The 13,318-nt window shown below is 40.2% G+C and overlaps 1 protein-coding gene across 2 annotated transcripts in view; it reads left to right on the forward strand.

The window, feature by feature from the left end:
* LOC139760180 (TGF-beta-activated kinase 1 and MAP3K7-binding protein 1-like) overlaps positions 1-13,318 on the forward strand; it is a 188,223-nt gene that overhangs the window by 129,601 nt on the left and 45,304 nt on the right. For both annotated transcript variants that reach the window (XM_071683115.1, XM_071683116.1), the window contains exon 5: positions 4,988-5,094. In XM_071683115.1, the coding sequence (XP_071539216.1) occupies positions 4,988-5,094 (107 nt within the window). The remainder of the gene's footprint in view (positions 1-4,987; positions 5,095-13,318) is intronic.

Genomic DNA, 13,318 nt, shown 5'->3' on the forward strand with positions numbered 1-13,318 from the left:
GACAAAGTATAATGATGATAATTTTATTCATACTTGGTAGCATCTTTCCAAATTAATGAGTTAATGGCAGTAATAATCAAAGCATGACTTTCCTTGCTCACATTCTCTCTCAAAGTATCATATACAGTAAAATCTTTGTTATCAAAAATGCTGATGGAATCATCTATTTCATTTAACATAAATTTGCTTTTATTCAAGATTTTTCAATATACTGAATAATTCAGAGGCTAGTATTTTAAAATATTCAACATTTTTGTAAATATGTTATGCATAGCACATATTGATATATGTAAGCAAACAGGAGTGGTGGGAGTATGTGATAGAGTGTAAGAAAGTAAACTCTAGATTGATATGGGTAAAACTGAAAGTGGATGGAGAGAGATGGGTGATTTTTGGTGCATATGTACCTGGGCATGAGAAGAAAGATCATGAGAGGCAAGTGTTTTGGGAGCAGCTGAATGAGTGTGTTAGTTGTTTTGATGCATGAGACTGGGTTATAGTGATGGGTGATTTGAATACAAAGGTGATTAATGTGGCAGTTGAGGGAATAATTGGTGTACATGGGGTGTTCACTATTGTAAATGGAAATGGTGAAGAGCTTGTAGATTTATGAGCTGAAAAAGGACTGGTGATTGGGAATACCTGGTTTAAAAAGAGAGATATACATAAGTATATGTATGTAAGTAGGAGAGATGGCCAGAGAGTATTATTGGATTACATGTTGATTGATAGGTGCACGAAAGAGAGATTTTTGGATGTTAATGTGCTGAGAGGTGAAACTGGGATGTCTGATCATTGTCTTGCAGAGGCAAAGGTGAAGATTTGTAGAGGTTTTCAGAAAAGAAGAGAGAATGTTGGGATGAAAAGTGTGGTGAGAGTAAGTGAGCTTGGGAAGGAGACTTGTGTGAGGAAGTACTAGGAGAGACTGAGTACAGAATGGAAAAAGTTGAGAACAAAGGACATAAGGGGAGTGGGGAGGAATGGGATGTATTTAGGGAAACAGTGATGGCTTGCGCAAAAGATGCTTGTGGTATGAGAAGCTTGGAAGGTGGGCAGATTAGAAAGGGTAGTGAGTGGTGGGATGAAGAGGTAAGATTATTAGTGAAAGAGAAGAGAGAGGCGTTTAGACGATTTTTGCAGGGAAATAATGCAAATGGGAGATGTATAAAAGAAAGAGGCAGGAGGTCAAGAGAAAGGTGCAAGAGGTGAAAAAGAGGGCAAATGAGAGTTGGGGTGAGAGAGTATCATTAAATTTTAGGGAGAATAAAAAGAAGTTTTGGAAGGAGGTAAATAAAGTGCATAAGACAAGGGAACAAATGGGAACTTCATTGAGGGAGCTAATAGGGAGGTGATAACAAGTAGTGGTGATGTGAGAAGGAGATGGAGTGAGTATTTTGAAGGTTTGTTGAACGTGTTTCATGATGGAGTGTTTTGGTTGATTTGGTGTGCAAAGTGAGAGGGTTAGGGAGAATGATTTGGTAAACAGAAAAGAGGTAGTAAAAGCTTTGCGGAAGATGAAAGCCGGCAAGGCAGCAGGTTTGGATGGTATTGCAGTGGAATTTATTAAAAAAGAGGGTGACTGTATTGTTGACTGGTTGGTGAGGTTATTTGATGTATGTATGACTCATGGTGTCGTGCCTGAGGATTGGAGGAATGCTTGCATTGTGCCATTGTACAAATGTAAAGGGGATAAAAGTGAGTACTCAAATTACAGAGGTATAAGTTTTTTGAGTATTCCTGGGAAATTATATGGGAGGGTATTGATTGAGAGGGTGAAGGCATGTACAGAGCATCAGATTGGGGAAGAGCAGTGTGGTTTCAGAAGTGGTAGAGGATATGTGAATCAGGTGTTTGCTTTGAAGAATGTATGTGAGAAATACTTAGAAAAGCAAACGGATTTGTATGTAGCATTTATGGATCTTAAGAAGGCATATGATAGAGATCTCTGTGGAAGGTATTAAGAATATATTGTGTGGGAGGCAAGTTATTAGAAACAGTGAAAAGTTTTTATCGAGGATGTAAGGCATGTGTACTTGTAGGAAGAGAGGAAAGTGATTGGTTCTCAGTGAATGTAGGTTTGCGGCAGGGGTGCGTGATGTCTCCATGGCTGTTTAATTTGTTTATGGATGGAGTTGTTAGGGAGGTGAATGCAAAAGTTTTGGAAAGAGGGGCAAGTATGCAGTCTGTTGTGGATGAGAGAGCTTGGGAAGTGAGTCAGTTGTTGTTCGCTGATGATACAGCGCTGGTGGCTGATTCGTGTGAGAAACTGCAGAAGCTGGTGACTGAGTTTGGTAAAGTGTATGAAAGAAGAAAGCTGAGGGTAAATGTGAATAAGAGCAAGGTTATAAGGTACAGTAGGGTTGAGGGACAAGTCAATTGGGAGGTAAGTTTGAATGGAGAAAAACTGGATGAAGTAAAGTGTTTTAGATATCTGGGAGTGGATTTGGCAGCGGATGGAACCATGGAAGCGGAAGTGAATCATAGGGTGGGGGAGGGAGCGAAAGTTGAAGAATGTGTGGAAGTCTAGAACATTATCTCGGAAAGCCAAAATGGGAATGTTTGAAGGAATAGTGGTTCCAACAATGTTATATGGTTGTGAGGCATGGGCTATAGATAGAGTTGTGCGGAGGAGGGTGGATGTGCTGGAAATGAGATGTTTGAGGACAGTATGTGGTGTGAGGTGGTTTGATCGAGTAAGTGATAATAGGGTAAGAGAGATGCGTGGTAATAAAAAGTGTGGTTGAGAGGGCAGAAGAGGGTGTTTTGAAGTGGTTTGGTCACATAGAGAGAATGAGTGAGGAAAGATTCACAAAGAGGATATATGTGTCAGAGGTGGAGGGAACGAGGAGAAGTGGGAGACCAAATTGGAGGTGGACAGATGGAGTGAAAAAGATTTTGAGTGATTAGGAGGGTGAAAGGCATGGAGGGATTAGAGTGAATTGGAGCGATGTTGTATACCGGGGTCGACGTGCTGTCGTTGGATTGAACCAGGGCGTGTGAAGCGTCTGGGGTAAACCATGGAAAGTTCTGAGTGCCTGGATGTGGAAAGAGAGCTGTGGTTTCCGTGCATTATACATGACGGCTAGAGACTGAGTGTGAACGAATGTGGCCTTTGTTGTCTTTTCCTAGCGCTACCTCGTGCACATGTGGGGGGAGAGGTTTGTTATTTTATGTGTGGCGGGGTGGCGATGGGAATGAATAAAGGCAGACAGTATGAATTATGTACATGTGTATATATGGATATGTCTTTGTGTGTATATATATGTATACATTGAGATGTATAGGTATGTATATTTACATGTTTGGAAATGTATGCATATATATGTGTATGTGGTTGGGTTGAGCCATTCTTTTGTTTGTTTCCTTGCACTACCTCGCCTATGCGGGAGACAGCAACAAAGCAAAATAAATAAATGATAATAAATTCATGAGTGAAGTCTTTCGTAAGTGCTGCCTTGGGCTCTCCTATAGTTAGCTTCTTGTGCAGCTCCATCTTCTTTTCAAGATTTGAAATTGTCCTCTTGTGCTTCATATGAGACATAAATGGCTTTGAAAAGCTGTCTTGCAGTTGCTGATGATGTGCCTTTGTCCACAACAGTAATCCAGGAAGACTAGCACACAAATCTACATGCACCAGAAAACAAATGGGAGATAGTAAACAATCAACATGGTAATAAAGCATCAGGTAGTGAGTACATTAATTGCTGCAGTGTGTTACACTCATGATTTAGAAATTTTTTCCTATCATTTATCTTATTGGATGATAGAGGGTTGTTAACCAAAATTGAAAAAAATAATTTTTGAACAATTCATTGTCTTGAATTATGGATAATAAAGTTTTTACTGGATTATGCCTCGACACCAAAGTCCTCCATCCACAATCAGCCCCCATAGACCTTTTCCTGGTTTTCCTTGACCATTCATTGTGCCTTGGTTCAGTCCATTCACAGCTTGTTTCCCCTTGTATACCACAGCACTCCCATTTGGTTGGTCTCATGCATGCCTTACACCCTTCTGCATGTGTAGGCCATGAGCCCTCAAAGCATCTTTCACTCCATCCTTCCACCTCCTCCTTGGCTTCTTCCTTCACCTTGTTCCATCCACTTCTGACATACTTATCTCTCATTCTTTCCATATATCTATACTATTTCAGCATACCCATATCAGCTGTCTTATATCCGCAATTCTTACTTCCACACCTCCTCCATACCCTGTAATTTCTTATTTTGTCAACACATGTATCTTTGCCCACAAAAAAATTACACCTCTTTTCACACAGTCCTTAGTGTACCCAAGACCAGAGCCCCCTAACCCATCCTATGGCTTATTTCAACTCCAGTGGTTCAATCCACTGCTATTTTTGTTCAGAGGTATCAAAAACACTCCATTTTCTCCTGGTTTTCTCTATTTAAACTCACACTCCAACTGATCTGTCTCTCTTTCCCACTGAATTTGATAGCCTTATTTTTATTCACCCCTTGCTAATGAAGAATATTTTTCACTATCTCTCAACATTCTCCTTTATGTGCCATACATCTAATTTTGTTAATCTCTCTTCACAATTTATGTTAGAAAATTATTGGTCAGTCTGTATGAAATATATGTGTCACCTTTTCAAATGGGTGGCTGTCCATCAAGATGATTTTATTAAATCCATTTTAAATTTATGAAGATTACCCAATATGGCCCTTTTAATGAGGGAATTGACTTCTTTTATTGTTGGTTACCATGGGGCTTCTGCAGCTTTGAGGCAATGCTTTATGTGGGAAGAGGAAAAGGGGGCCCTTTGGGACTAGGAGGTTCTCAGTGGCACCATACTCCTTTCTGTTCAGTGATTATGAGGCATTTTCATCAAAGGTAGCGTGCAGGTAAAGTCAAAGAACACCAATTCCCTTATGTACATAGATATGGTGATGAATGTACAAGGTGCCTATTATGCTGTGTGTGTTTCATGGAGAATGTTTTTCATGCTTACTTATTTTTTCAGATCAGGTGTGTTGAAAGTGAAACAGCTGACAGCTGATCATACTACTAGCAGCCATGATGAGGTTCAGCGTTTGGCAGCTCTAAATTTACCTCCTTCTAAAATCCAGGGTAATAATGGTTTTGTTAATTGGCTTAAAGGATGGGATGAAGGAACACTCTTGTTTTTGCTGAAACTGGAAATTGTGACCTGTTAGATTTAGAAAAAGAATTCATTATATTTCTAATTTTCCTAAAGCAGTATGAAATATGATTTACATTTAAAGACTTAAGATACAAAGAAATAGGAATAAATCTAACCCATAAACCAGGATATAAAGTTCAAGAAGTTATTTAATATGGAGACAACATGTATAGAATATGAAAATCATAAGTAACAACTTTTCATGGCCTATGTGTTTTGTTTATTTTTTTTCTAGTCTTTTGATCTTAGGGGTCATGTAATCACCTTTTCATGGTGGTTTGCCAAATGACACTTGGCATTACATATATACCATTATGGTTTGTAGCTTGTGTGATATCAAAAAGTGTCTAATATATTTACATGCCTGTCTTGGATTTTGTACTCAGTTTCTACCCCCTCCCTCATATTTTTTGAACTTATACATACACATGTTGGAACATGGGAAAGGATTTAACTTAGAGTTAAGGGAACCTCTGCACTCCTTGGTCACAAATACTTAAACCATTTCACTTTATATGCGTACCACTTTTCTGGCTCCCAGGTTTATTAGCTCAGATTTACCTCACTCAAGAACTTTTCTTTTTATACCAGATTATATGTCAAGGTGGCCAAGCTTATTGAATTTGAGAACTGCACATGATATTCTTCAAGTGTGTGACTGCCATAAGACATAAATTTTTCACACACATTTGGCATTATTGTAAGGTGGTGAAAGTGAACCTGGAAAAGAGACTTGTGTGAAGAAATACCAAGAGAGATTGGGTGTGGAATGGCTTAGGGAAGTGCGTGAAGAAAGGGAGGTATTTTGAGAAGCATTACTAGCATGTGTGAGAGAAGTGTGTGGCATGTGGAAGATAGGAAGTGGGCAAGTTAGAAGGGGTAGTGAGTAATGGGATAATGAAGTAAAGTTGCTTGTGAAAGAGAAAAGAGAAGTGTATAAGTGGTACTTAGTGGGAAGGAGTCAGAATGATGAGGAGGTGTCCAAAAGAGAACAGGAGGTCAAAGGAAGTTGCAGGGGCTAAAAAAAAGAAAAAGAGGGCAAATGAGAGTCAGGGTGAGTGATTATCAGCAAACCTCTTAGAGAATAAGATTTCTTGGAAAGAGGTTAATCTTATCAGAGAAACAAGTGAACAAATGGGAACATCAGTGAAGGGGGGCAAGTGGTAAGTGGTAAAAGGCAGTGATGAGGTTAATTGGAGATGGAGTGAATATTTTGAAGGATTGTTGAATGCATTTGATAAGGTGGCAGATGCAGGGTTTTTGGGTCAGTGAGATATGCAAAGTCAGACGGTCAGGGAAAGTGATTTGGTGAAATGAGAAAAGGTTTTGAAAGCCTTACATAAGATAAAAAGTGGCAAGGTGGCTGGGATGGATGATATGGCAGATGAAATCCTTTAGATAAGGTAATGACTTTGTTGTTGATTGGTTAGTTAGGATTTTCAGTGTTTGTATGGATCATGGTGATATGCCTGAGAATTAATGGAATGCATGTTTAGTGTCATTGTATAAAGGAAAGGGGGAGAAGGGGGATTTCCAGCCACCCGCTCCCTCCCCTTTTAGTCGCCTTCTACGACACGCAGGGAATACGTGGGAAGTATTCTTTCTCCCCTATCCCCAGGGATAATATATATATATATATATATATATATATATATATATATATATATATATATATATATATATATATATTTTTTTTTTTTTTCAAACTATTCGCCATTTCCCGCATTAGCGAGGTAGCGTTAAGAACAGAGGACTGGGCCTTTTTCGGAATATCCTCACCTGGCCCCCTCTGTTCCTTCTTTTGGAAAATTAAAAAAAAACGTGAGGGGAGGATTTCCAGCCCCCCGCTCCCTCCCCTTTTAGTCGCCTTCTACGACACGCAGGGAATGCGTGGGAAGTATTCTTAAATACATATAAATATATATATATATATATATATATATATATATATATATATATATATATATATATATATAAAAAAAAAGAAAAAAAAAAAAAATATATATATATATATTTTTTTTTGCTTTGTCGCTGTCTCCCGCGTTTGCGAGGTAGCGCAAGGAAACAGACGAAAGAAATGGCCCAACCCACCCCCATACACATGTATATACATACGTCCACACACGCAAAATATACATACCTACACAGCTTTCCATGGTTTACCCCAGACGCTTCACATGCCTTGATTCAATCCACTGACAGCATGTCAACCCCGGTATACCACATCGCTCCAATTCACTCTATTCCTTGCCCTCCTTTCATCCTCCTGCATGTTCAGGCCCCGATCACACAAAATCTTTTTCACTCCATCTTTCCACCTCCAATTTGGTCTCCCTCTTCTCCTCGTTCCCTCCACCTCCGACACATATATCCTCTTGGTCAATCTTTCCTCACTCATTCTCTCCATGTGACCAAACCATTTCAAAACACCCTCTTCTGCTCTCTCAACCACGCTCTTTTTATTTCCACACATCTCTCTTACCCTTACGTTACTTACTCGATCAAACCACCTCACACCACACATTGTCCTCAAACATCTCATTTCCAGCACATCCATCCTCCTGCGCACAACTCTATCCATAGTCAACGCCTCGCAACCATACAACATTGTTGGAACCACTATTCCTTCAAACATACCCATTTTTGCTCTCCGAGATAATGTTCTCGACTTCCACACATTCTTCAAAGCTCCCAGAATTTTCGCCCCCTCCCCCACCCTATGATCCACTTCCGCTTCCATGGTTCCATCCGCTGCCAGATCCACTCCCAGATATCTAAAACACTTCACTTCCTCCAATTTTTCTCCATTCAAACTCACCTCCCAATTGACTTGACCCTCCACCCTACTGTACCTAATAACCTTGCTCTTATTCACATTTACTCTTAACTTTCTTCTTTCACACACTTTACCAAACTCAGTCACCAGCTTCTGCAGTTTCTCACAAGAATCAGCCACCAGCGCTGTATCATCAGCGAACAACAACTGACTCACTTCCCAAGCTCTCACATCCCCAACAGACTTCATACTTGCCCCTCTTTCCAAAACTCTTGCATTCACCTCCCTAACAACCCCATCCATAAACAAATTAAACAACCATGGAGACATCACACACCCCTGCCACAAACCTACATTCACTGAGAACCAATCACTTTCCTCTCTTCCTACACGTACACATGCCTTACATCCTCGATAAAAACTTTTCACTGCTTCTAACAACTTGCCTCCCACACCATATATTCTTAATACCTTCCACAGAGCATCTCTATCAACTCTATCATATGCCTTCTCCAGATCCATAAATGCTACATACAAATCCATTTGCTTTTCTAAGTATTTCTCACATACATTCTTCAAAGCAAACACCTGATCCACACATCCTCTACCACTTCTGAAACCACACTGCTCTTCCCCAATCTGATGCTCTGTACATGCCTTCACCCTCTCAATCAATACCCTCCCATATAATTTACCAGGAATACTCAACAAACTTATACCTCTGTAATTTGAGCACTCCCTCTTATCCCCTTTGCCTTTGTACAATGGCACTATCACGCATTCCGCCAATCCTCAGGCACCTCACCATGAGTCATACATACATTAAATAACCTTACCAACCAGTCAACAATACAGTCACCCCCTTTTTTGATAAATTCCACTGCAATACCATCCAAACCTACTGCCTTGCCGGCTTTCATCTTCCGCAAAGCTTTTACTACCTCTTCTCTGTTTACCAAGTCATTTTCCCTAACCCTCGCACTTTGCACACCACCTCGACCAAAACACCCTATATCTGCCACTCTATCATCAAACACATTCAACAAACCTTCAAAATACTCACTCCATCTCCTTCTCACATCACCACTACTTGTTATCACCTCCCCATTAGCGCCCTTCACTGAAGTTCCCATTTGCTCCCTTGTCTTACGCACTTTATTTACCTCCTTCCAGAACATCTTTTTATTCTCCCTAAAATTTAATGATACTCTCTCACCCCAACTCTCATTTGCCCTTTTTTTCACCTCTTGCACCTTTCTCTTGACCTCCTGTCTCTTTCTTTTATATGTCTCCCACTCAATTGCATTTTTTCCCTGCGTTTCCCGCGTTTGCGAGATAGCGCAAGGAAACAGATGAAAGAAATGGCACAACCCACCCCCATACACAATGTACACACACACACGCCCACACACGCAAATATACATACCTATACATCTCAATGTACACATATATATACACACACAGACACATACATATATACTCATGCAAACAATTCACACTGTCTGCCCCTATTCATTCCCATCGCCACCTCGCCACACATGGAATACCATCCCCCTCCCCCCTCATGTGTGCGAGGTAGCACTAGGAAAAGAAAACAAAGGCCCCATTCGTTCACATTCAGTCTCCAGCTGTCACGCAATAATGCCCGAAACCACAGCTCCCTTTCCACATCCAGGCCCCACACAACTTTCCATGGTTTACCCCAGACGCTTCACATGCCCTGATTCAATCCACTGACAGCACGTCGACCCCGGTATACCACATCGTTCCAATTAACTCTATTCCTTGCCCGCCTTTCACACTCCTGCATGTTCAGGCTCCGATCATACAAAATCTTTTTCACTCCATCTTTCCACCTCCAGTTTGGTTCCCCACTTCTCCTCTTTGCCTCCACCTCCGACACATATATCCTCTTGGTCAATCTTTCCTCACTCATTCTCTCCATGTGACCAAACCATTTCAAAACACCCTCTTCTGCTCTCTCAACCAAGCTCTTTTTATTTTCACACATCTCTCTTACTCTTACATTACTTACTCGATCAAACCACCTCACACCACATATTGTCCTCAAACATCTCATTTCCAGCACATCCACCCTCCTGCACACAACTCTATCCATAGCCCATGCCTCGCAACCATACAGCATTACTGGAACCATTATTCCTTCAAACATACCCATTTTTACTTTCCGAAATAATGTTCTCGACTTTCAAACATTCTTCAAGACTCCCAGGATTTTTGCCCCCTCCCCCACCCTATGATTCACTTCCGCTTCCATGGTTCCATCTGCTGCCAGATCCACTCCCAGATATCTAAAACACTTTACTTCCTCCAGTTTCTCTCCATTCAAACTTACCCCCCATTTGATTTTTTTTTTTTTTTTTTTTTTTTTTTTTTTTTTTTTTTTTTTTTTTTTTTTTTTTTTTTTTTTTTTTTTTTTTTTTTTTTTTTTTTTTTTTTTTTTTTTTTTTTTTTTTTTTTTTTTTTTTTTTTTTTTTTTTTTTTTTTTTTTTTTTTTTTTTTTTTTTTTTTTTTTTTTTTTTTTTTTTTTTTTTTTTTTTTTTTTTTTTTTTTTTTTTTTTTTTTTTTTTTTTTTTTTTTTTTTTTTTTTTTTTTTTTTTTTTTTTTTTTTTTTTTTTTTTTTTTTTTTTTTTTTTTTTTTTTTTTTTTTTTTTTTTTTTTTTTTTTTTCTGTCCCCGCATTTGCGAGGTAGCGCAAGGAAACAGACGAAAGAAATGGCCCAACCCCCCCCATATACATGTATATACATACGTCCACACACGCAAATATACATACCTACACAGCTTTCCATGGTTTACCCCAGACGCTTCACATGCCTTGATTCAATCCACTGACAGCACGTCAACCCTGGTATACCACATCGCTCCAATTCACTCTATTCCTTGCCCTCCTTTCACCCTCCTGCATGTTCAGCCCCGATCACACAAAATCTTTTTCACTCCATCTTTCCACCTCCAATTTGGTCTCCCTCTTCTCCTCGTTCCCTCCACCTCCTACACATATATCCTCTTGGTCAATCTTTCCTCACTCATTCTCTCCATGTGCCCAAACCACTTCAAAACACCCTCTTCTGCTCTCTCAACCACGCTCTTTTTATTTCCACACATCTCTCTTACCCTTATGTTACTCACTCGATCAAACCACCTCACACCACACATTGTCCTCAAACATCTCATTTCCAGCACATCCATCCTCCTGCGCACAACTCTATCCATAGCCCACGCCTCGCAACCATACAACATTGTTGGAACCACTATTCCTTCAAACATACCCAATTTTGCTTTCCGAGATAATGTTCTTGACTTCCACACATTCTTCAAGGCCCCCAGAATTTTCGCCCCCTCCCCCACCTTATGATCCACTTCCGCTTCCATGGTTCCATCCGCTGCCAGATCCACTCGCAGATATCTAAAACGCTTCACATCCTCCAGTTTTTCTCCATTCAAACTCACCTCCCAATTGACTTGACCCTCAACCCTACTGTACCTAATAACCTTGCTCTTATTCACATTTACTCTTAACTTTCTTCTTTCACACACTTTACCAAACTCAGTCACCAGCTTCTGCAGTTTCTCACATGAATCAGCCACCAGCGCTGTATCATCAGCGAACAACAACTGACTCACTTCCCAAGCTCTCTCATCCCCAACAGACTTCATACTTGCCCCTCTTTCCAAAACTCTTGCATTTACCTCCCTAACAACCCCATCCATAAACAAATTAAACAACCATGGAGACATCACACACCCCTGCCGCAAACCTACATTCACTGAGAACCAATCACTTTCCTCTCTTCCTACACGTACACATGCCTTACATCCTCGATAAAAACTTTTCACTGCTTCTAACAAATTTCCTCCCACACCATATATTCTTAATACCTTCCACAGAGCATCTCTATCAACTCTATCATATGCCTTCTCCAGATCCATAAATTCTACATACAAATCCATTTGCTTTTCTAAGTATTTCTCATATACATTCTTCATAGCAAACACCTGATCCACACATCCTCTACCACTTCTGAAACCACACTGCTCTTCCCCAATCTGATGCTCTGTACATGCCTTCACCCTCTCAATCAATACCCTCCCATATAATTTACCAGGAATACTCAACAAACTTATACCTCTGTAATTTGAGCACTCACTCTTATCCCCTTTGCCTTTGTACAATGGCACTATGCACGCATTCCGCCAATCCTCAGGCACCTCACCATGAGTCATACATACATTAAATAACCTTACCAACCAGTCAACAATACAGTCACCCCCTTTTTTAATAAATTCCACTGCAATACCATCCAAACCTACTGCCTTGCCGGCTTTCATCTTCTGCAAAGCTTTCACTACCTCTTCTCTGTTTACCAAATCATTTTCCCTAACCCTCTCACTTTGCACACCACCTCGACCAAAACACCCTATATCTGCCACTCTATCATCAAACACATTCAACAAACCTTCAAAATACTCACTCCATCTCCTTCTCACATCACCACTACTTGTTATCACCTCCCCATTTGCGCCCTTCACTGAAGTTCCCATTTGCTCCCTTGTCTTACGCACTTTATTTACCTCCTTCCAGAACATCTTTTTATTCTCCCTAAAATTTAATGATACTTTCTCACCCCAACTCTCATTTGCCCTTTTTTTCATCTCTTGCACCTTTCTCTTGACCTCGTGTCTCTTTCTTTTATACATCTCCCACTCAATTGCATTTTTTCCCTGCAAAAATCGTCCAAATGCCTCTCTCTTCTCTTTCACTAATACTCTTACTTCTTCATCCCACCACTCACTACCCTTTCTAATCAACCCACCTCCCACTCTTCTCATGCCACAAGCATCTTTTGCTTCCACACTTATATATATATATATATATATATATATATATATATATATTTTTTTTTTTTTTTTTTTTTTTTTTTTTTTTTTTTTTTTTATACTTTGTCGCTGTCTCCCGCGTTTGCGAGGTAGCGCAAGGAAACAGACGAAAGAAATGGCCCAACCCCCCCCCATACACATGTACATACACACGTCCACACACGCAAATATACATACCTACACAGCTTTCCATGGTTTACCCCAGACGCTTCACATGCCTTGATTCAATCCACTGACAGCACGTCAACCCCTGTATACCACATCGCTCCAATTCACTCTATTCCTTGCCCTCCTTTCACCCTCCTGCATGTTCAGGCCCCGATCACACAAAATCTTTTTCACTCCATCTTTCCACCTCCAATTTGGTCTCCCTCTTCTCCTCGTTCCCTCCACCTCCGACACATATATCCTCTTGGTCAATCTTTCCTCACTCATTCTCTCCATGTGCCCAAACCATTTCAAAACACCCTCTTC

The sequence above is a fragment of the Panulirus ornatus genome, chromosome 35 (assembly GCF_036320965.1).
Source record: "Panulirus ornatus isolate Po-2019 chromosome 35, ASM3632096v1, whole genome shotgun sequence".
Classification (NCBI taxonomy): domain Eukaryota; kingdom Metazoa; phylum Arthropoda; class Malacostraca; order Decapoda; family Palinuridae; genus Panulirus; species Panulirus ornatus.